This window comes from Osmerus mordax, chromosome 5, assembly GCF_038355195.1.
Source record: "Osmerus mordax isolate fOsmMor3 chromosome 5, fOsmMor3.pri, whole genome shotgun sequence".
In the NCBI taxonomy this organism is placed as follows: domain Eukaryota; kingdom Metazoa; phylum Chordata; class Actinopteri; order Osmeriformes; family Osmeridae; genus Osmerus; species Osmerus mordax.
In genome coordinates, this window is record NC_090054.1 from 10,913,454 (window position 1) to 10,921,805 (window position 8,352).

Genomic DNA, 8,352 nt, shown 5'->3' on the forward strand with positions numbered 1-8,352 from the left:
TGAGACTGAACAGGTAAAAAACCAGCACCAAATCTTCTAATAATGCATTTCTGAAAATCTAAGTTATGATTGATACAAGCTAAAATGCTGGATCTATTATCATATGATTCATAAATGGAGATGACACTTGCTTTAACGTTATTACCTTGTATGCCAACCATATCAATCTCCCTAGCTATGCTACCATAAATAAACATGGCTGTCATATTTACAAAACACTATTCCTACTCTTCAGATCACCAATCACTTACGGAACAGTCTGTAAACATCTGGTGAATTTAAAGATCCCATGATATGATGATTTTGGATGCTTTTATATAGGCCTTAGTGGTCCCCTAATACTGTATCTGAAGTCTCTTTCCCAAAAGTCACCCTTGTTGCAGAATTACAGCCACTATGAGCTTTCTTCAGGACATGCCGTTTCTGTGTCTGTAGCTTTAAATGCTATGAGGGAGAAGGAGGCGGGGCTAATTGCCATGCTTCAGTCATTAACAAGCCATGATGTCTCAAGGAAAAAACAATATCGCGCTTGCACAGTCATAGCTCATTTTCTCATTGGTGGGCCAAATTATCTGTGCGGGCAAAGCGGAGAAGAATACCCAGGGTTTGGTTTACACCTATCGAAATTTCGAGCCACTGGGGGACCAAAGGCAGGCTAGGGGAACTCATATTACTGTTAAATAACCTCCGAAAGTGAACATTTCATGTCATGGGACCTTTAAAATAAGTTATTTTTTGTTCCTAAAGCTACTGTACCTTTTCAATGGAATTATTTTATTTCCTCAAAAAGTACTACAATACTATCTGTTATAAATGCTTAGTGTGTGAGAAAATCCACTGTTTGCATATAAATCAGTGCTTCTTGACAAAGTTTGTGCAGTGTGGAAAACTCCTGTTCTCTACTTGTTCTCTACAGAGCTTGTACGTAAATGTTGATCACATTAAATAGTTGTTACCATATATAATGTATTTACGTGTGTCAATCCCAATTTAAGAACTGGGCGTAAACTAGCCCAAATAAACTATCATCAACCACCACCATAATCTCTTCAGAGATACGAACACATCTTCATGTGGATAATTCATTCTACACTACAACGTCAGTGCAATCTTTAAACAGAAGATTAGTTGAAATTAAAACAAATTATGTCAATCTTTTATAAATGACACACAAGACATTAATCAGCTGCTGCAGTACATTTTAAGATTTCACAACATAATCCTCATTTTGCTGTATCTAGGTCATTCAATCCCAGACACAAATACCATAGCAACCGCTAAAACCCAATTCAGAAAGAGCCATTATAGTCCACAAATAATTGCTCAATACTCAATTCAACTTGTGTTTTATTCAATAAATATAACTTTTGGAGGACTTGCATTAAAGATATAAGAAAGTCAATTTATCTTCTATTGGCAGAATACCCACTGGGGTTCTTTGAAACCAGCAGAAGATTATACTGTGAGATCCCTGATATGCAGAGATGAGAAAAAGAAAGGAAGCCCTTCAGAAGTACAGTACACAACACAGCACTGCATTGCATCATCAACAAAGCAACAAAACATTTTTTTAAACGTGCACTGGAGGAATGTAAGACCAAAGAGATAGGAGATGCTGAGTCGTGGGGCCATGACTCTTTTGCGTCACTGCACCACTGTTGATGCAGTGTTGCATTATGGCTTGTGGTTGATGTAATAGGCGAGACTGTGTGTGTATATGCGTGTGTTCACCTGTAATTGAGTCCTTCACACACTGAGATGGCGGTTTAAGTTAACCCAGCTTGGTGATGTGTAGACCCCCATCTATCCGTACCGTATCAATGGAGGTCAAGGATTTTATCTTGTGATAAAAGTCAAAAAGTGGGTGTCCATCCACAAATATTCGAAACCTCTGGTGCTCACAGTGGACCTCAATCTAAAAAGAGGGAGGGAGCAGACAGAAATAATGAGTGAGATAGCTAGATCAAGGTAATAATAAGCAAACATGGGCATGGACAGAAATTAGGATGTGGAGAGAGAGGGTGTGCGACAGGAAAGACAGAGTATGTATTTTGCCAAAGATCTTATCGGTCACACACCTGTTCAGGTTGTAGCTCAGAAATGAAAGAGATTTTTGCATTACTTATCACTTTTGACTGATCTCACCCCTTCCTCAACAGACCTGGCCTGCCTGCTTTACGCTCCCCAGCACAACCAGGAGCCATAAATAGCACTGTGCTATTTGATTTTTGAATGGGATTTGGTGTGCAAAAGCAAAGCAAATATTTGACTGGGCCTTTACATACATGCTAAGTCTATTATCTCAGTCAAATTACATCAGATTTTCATGACTGTCAGTACTACTACTTTCTTTATCTTGCTATAATAACAACTATGAAATCACGGTCACGCTCAGAATTGCCAACACATTGAAGGGAGTTTTTGGTAAGAATACTGTTGTTTCTACTTCCTACCAAACTGATGACATAGCCTACTGGAGTTTAGAATTAACTGAAGTTCGGGAGGAGAAGACCACATCTCAACTCCCATCTGCCACTGTGGAAGAAATTGGGATTTCCTGTGTGCTTACATTATTCACTAATCAATAGAACTAGTCATTTTACATGAGAACATACTAACTAGTATCCAATGACTAGTTCTATTGATTAGTGAATAATGTAAGCACACAGGAAATCCCAATTTCTTCCACACCACCTCACCTATGCACCTGTTTACCGTATCAATTCCACACCTGATACTCATCAGCTAATCCAATGTATAACTCAACCATAAACTAACCAGAACTATGAATACAACCTCACAATACCAGCCACAAGTCTCTACTTTTGCACTTTAAACTCGTGAACTGTATTGTGTGAGATTTGTAGCTATAGAGTGAGGTGTAATTGTTACCCTAAAAGGTTGGTCGGGGATGAAGGGGAAATAAGGAATGCTCGACTCTTCTTCGCTCCACTTCCCCGAAACTCGCGCATTACGCAGGAACTGGCGGTCAGCGAATCGGGCAGTGAGTTTCAGGGCCACATCTGTCTGTGGCTCCTCCTTATCTGTGCCACGCCCACAGGTCAGGCTGACGTCAAAGCTTATGGTAGTAAACAAGAGCATAAGGAACACACAAATATCAGTTCCCTGGAAAACATTACTTTTATACTAGTAAAATCATAATGGTTTTATTTATATGTAGGCTACACTGACACTTGGACAATGCAGCCCTAGAGCTGCAGACAGGTTGACTTTGAACTTAAATTAACATACTGTTCTTTAGTATATATTGTTCTGTATGTTCTTTGGGATGTATTTTAGCATATTTCGTGTAAAAAGCAAGTGCTTTTTTTCATCTGACATCATGTGATACGTTGGTCTGACACACCCTGTCTTCAAAAACTAAGGCTATTTGACAAGTGGTGAACGCCCTCTGGCTTGCATAGTTAAAAAGCCATCATTTCTGAACACCCACACGTTTCTCTCCTTCTCTGGACTTATTTTTCATACAAACTTGTCAGGAAAATAATATTTCGGGTGACGAATATCCGTTGAATTTCTAACTTGATATGTAAAAACTGGAGTTCACGCACAAGCACTTGTTTTCATTTTTGACACTTAAACACGAAAAAACAGTAGCCTATGTAACGAGGACTTGAGAGATCATTAAAAGACACTCAGCTGAGAGGGAGGAATGACAGGAAACCTACCTGTCCGGTTCTAGATCAACGATGCCCATGACTATGATCTTCTTTCCTGGCCTCATGCCCCCTCGGATGCGTCCGCTAAATGGTACCGTCTGATAAGAGACATAATTAGGCTAAATCACGGAATCCTAATCCTAGCGTATAAGAGTTCCCATGCACAATAATCAACAATAAATCTCGGATTAAAATGTAGGCCTATTACCAGGAGTCGAGCAATATCCTCCCTGTCCGGCGAAATGAGGCCCGGATTTCCGAACGAATCATTGAAATGGTCATCTTCGGTACTCTTCAATATTGGAGACTAAACAGAGAGACACGGTTTATTTAATTGACGATAGCTTGGGTTGTGGATGCAACGGTTCATCATGCAGGAGTCTTCTAGCCTAGTTGTTCCAGAATCCCATGGCGTGGCAACGCATGCTTCAGCCGCTATACAACAATAAAGAGGTGGGAACCTCGACTGTCAAACGATCTGTCACGTTCAAGTGCGCTTAAGCCATTTAGAAAATATTTAGTATATTATTCAGAGTGCAGTTTAGGCTACTTAAAACATTGACTCAACGATGTGAATAGCACAAAAATGTGCACCATCAGTGAGCTATTTCAACAGAGAGGCATATTTGGTCTCCTCTTCGCCCAGATGAGGCGAAGTCTGTTTCAGCACTGAGTGCACAGTTTACGCAGCGACTCACTTGTGAATAATCATTGTTCAGCCATGGGCAGAAATATTTCAGCTTTGTGATCAGATGTCTACTTACAGAAGAAATTTGGATAAATGATCACATTTAAGATTTCATTTAGCTTCTATTTCAATACTTACTATTCCGTCCTTTTCAGCTCCCGACACCGCCATCTTGTATAGAATACCATAGGATGCTTATCAGCAGAAAGGCAGTCCTGCCGTGGAATGTGTAAACGTTGAGGCAGTTTCTGAATCTTCCACATCCAACGCGGAGTCGCACTCAGTGGAATCACCCAGGCTATTAAGACCCGAGACGTACAAACGATGGTTTATATCACACTATCCCTTCAAAAAGGTGGACATTTGCTTACGTATGTCGTGAATAATTAAATCCGACAGCTTAAACGCCATCTGTTTTCTGCCTAATCAGCCACATTTTCTTTGCCCCTTTACCTAATTAACTAGGGTTCGTAGTACTATTGGCTTCCTTCATTTCTTTCTGGGTTAAATATTACGGCTTAAACTAGTAAATATGTATTGTATGACTATATTGAGTCGTAAATCACATTGAAGTTATTTTCATTCGACTCATGAATTTGTAGGCTATCATAGTTTCATAGGCCCATATGGTTGTCTTACTAAATATCAGCGTGGAACAGGGGCGTCGCTAACTTTTTCACTGGGGCACCAGCACCAGTATAAATCTGTGTGCCCCAGTTTAAAAAAAATAGTGTTAAAAGTTTTAGATTTACAATTTACTTTATTAGTCAGTGCATTCATTTAGATTGATAATTCCGGAAAAAGAAACACAGTATCCTAATCAACAAATTGATGTAGGCCAAGAAAACATTACGAAACGAAAGAAAGTTTCAAAATAATAGGCCAACCGATCATCTTATTTTGACTGTTTTGACTTACTTTGATTTAACAGAATAACAACATGAGTCCAACATGAAGCTCCAAAAACAGTATTTGCTCTCAAGTTTTTGCTAAGAAAAATGGCTTGCACGTTCCCTCACTCTCGCGACTATTTATGTCCCTACCAAAGCTGAAATTTACGTCCCTGAACTGTAGGCCTACGTATAATGAGTAGGGGCCTGTGCCCCAGTAGCCTGGAAGCACATGTGTTCTCTCTGCATCCCTCTTTCTCATTCTCTCTGCATCCCTGTTGCTCACACATACAAGTTATATACCTCTCAAACTTTCTCTACCAAACACTTACGAATAGCCTCATAGACTGAACACGCACCAAGCATGCACAGTTGACAACTCCAATGGTGCCACCCTGTGGAATACCGAGGTAGGACTCAATATCCAATGCAAGTCCTTATGGGTTTCACATTCCACTTCTGGCACTTTACAAATAAAAACATAATTTAAAATGTTGGTTGAAAACCCACCACTGCTCTAAAGGTATCTGTATTTGCATTTAAATATCACCTATGGATAAGGGACTCGCTGTTTACTTTAAGTGGATAGGAAACATTCCTATGTGCACTTAAGAGTAGCATGTTTAATATAACCTCTATATCTGTAGTAGAGCATGAAGTGTGTGCGGCAGATGACACACATGACCCTGCTTCCCATCTTCTGCACACTTAGCCAGAACCAGACAACAGCTGGTCCAGAGTCTGTTTGGAGAAGACAGGAATACACACACGCACAGTTCAACAAGTTACACTTACAATCACACACTATGATCATAATATTTATGAGTTTATGTATACTCTTTGTTTAGCAGAAAGAGCTTTATTGGCCAAGTGTGCTTGCAATACAAGGAATATACTTTGATTTAGAGGACACAGACTGAGTGTAAGATGTGTACATTTATCTAAAGGTGTGTTGGTTATGGGATGTTGTCAGTGTGATGGGTGTATGTTTCTCTTCCTTGCTCATAGCAAGAGAGAAGAAAAGTTGGAGGATGTTCAGACTGCGGGAAAATAAATAATGATCTTAGTCTTGCTAATAGATAGATGCTCTGGAGATTATCCATAAGGTCTCTCCACAGGGAAAATACCTCATCTGCCACAAACACGTATGGTTGGGGGCCCAGGTTCTTTGCCCCTGGAAATGGAGTGTTCTCTGGGAGGTTGGGGGTGCCACTCATTGAATTCATTTTTGTGTTCCTCAAACCATTCCTGAACCATTTTTGCTTTGTGGCAGGGCACATCACATTTACAATTACATTTAGTCATTTAGCAGACGTTCTTATCCAGAGCGACTTACAGTAAGTACAGGGACATTCTCCCAGAGGCAAGTAGGGCGAAGTGCCTTGCCCAAGGACACAACGTCATTTGGCACAGCCGGGAATCGAACCAGCAACCTTTGGTTTACTAGCCCAGTTCCCTAACCGCTCAGCCACCTGACATCATCCTTTTGAAAGATGCCACTGCCATCAGGGAATATTGTTTTCACGAAAGAGCGTACATGATCTGCAACAATGCTTAGGTAGGTGGTGCGTGTCAAAGTAACATCCAAATAAATGACAAGACCCAAGGTTTCCCAGCAGAACATTGCCCAAAGCATCACATTTCCTCTGCCCGCTTGCCTTCTTCCGATGTGCATCCTGGTGCCATGTGTTCAAAAGGTAAGCGACGCGCTCGCACCCGGCAATCCATGTGATGTTAAAGAAAATGTGATTCATCAGACCGAGCCACCTTCTTCCATTGCTCCGTGGTCCAGAACTGATGCTCACATGTCTATTGTAGGCGCTTTCTGCAGTGGACAGGGGTCAGCATTGACACCCACACTGGTTTGCGACTACAAAGCCCCCGACACAACAAACTGCAATACACTGTTCTGACACCTTTCTATCAGAACCAGTATTAACCTTTTCAGCAATCTGAGCTACAGTAGCCAGTCTGTTGGATCGGACCACACAGGCCAGCCTTCGCTCCCCACATGCATCAGTGACCCTGTTGCCAGTTCACCACTTTTCCTTCCTTGCACCACTTTTGATAGGTACTGACCACTGCAGACCAAAAACACCAAAGAGCTGTAGTTTTGGAGATGCTCTGACCCAGTTGTCTAGCCATCACAATTTGGCCCTTGTCAAAGTTGCTTAAATCCTTACGCTTGCTCATTTTTCCAGCTTCTAACACATCAACACATTTTGGGTCAAAAACAATTCTCACTTTCATGCATAATACATCACTAATATATATACCCACTGAAAGGGGCCATGATAACGAGATAGTCAGTGTTGTTCACTTCACCTGTCAGTGGTCATAATGTTATGGCTGATTGGTGTGTGTGTGTATGTATTTTATATAAAACATTATCTCCTTGAGGGAGCCTTTTGTAATAGGCTACTATGATGAATGATGAATATGAAAACAATTGCGTTGAATTGAAATTATACTAATCTCCTTAAGAATGAGAACATTTAATTGAATTAAATCCAAACTCTTCTTAACCACTGCCCCTCTGATCATTGAGACCCTATACACTCAAACCTCATTATGTTTGTTTCCCGCTACTATGTCTTCGTATTGAGAAGTATTGCATATTGAACTGGACTGAGGTGAAAAAACAGCAACATCTATTTAAACTTAATTCATCCTCTGCTTTCATCTGTGACATTGGTAAGTGTACTTGTTTTACCTATTACTTTCTTCACACAAGTGTTGAGTGATATATTGAAAGTCTGTGTGTCTACATGGTAATAGCTTGAATGAGACTCTTTGTCTCCTACAGTGTTCTGTACCAGTGGCTATGTTCTGTGGGAGTTTGCAGACAGGAAAAGAGTAAAATGGGAGAGGAGGCTATCAAGAGGCTGGCCAAACAGTTACTTGAGTTCAAAACATAATTTTGTCATACCCTTTTTCTGTCGTTATACTATATATTTTTATATAATTTGTTTACAGATATATCATTTTCTTCTCTTTCACAACAAGCACACAATAAGTGGATAAATAAATGCATGTTAAATATTAATTTCACCAGAAGATGGCGTGCTATACTAATCACCACAATATGTCCCGT

The 8,352-nt window shown here is 40.3% G+C and overlaps 1 protein-coding gene across 1 annotated transcript; it reads right to left on the reverse strand.

The window, feature by feature from the left end:
- Positions 1-1,315: 1,315 nt before the first annotated feature.
- On the reverse strand, positions 1,316-4,557 carry LOC136943372 (galectin-related protein B-like). The gene is made up of 5 exons (XM_067236658.1): positions 4,507-4,557; positions 3,889-3,987; positions 3,690-3,778; positions 2,893-3,079; positions 1,316-1,915 (listed from the first exon to the last, which is right to left on the reverse strand). Exons 1-5 carry the CDS (start codon positions 4,537-4,539, stop codon positions 1,772-1,774), a joined length of 552 nt encoding a protein of 183 aa, XP_067092759.1. The 5' UTR covers positions 4,540-4,557; the 3' UTR covers positions 1,316-1,771.
- Positions 4,558-8,352: the final 3,795 nt, after the last annotated feature.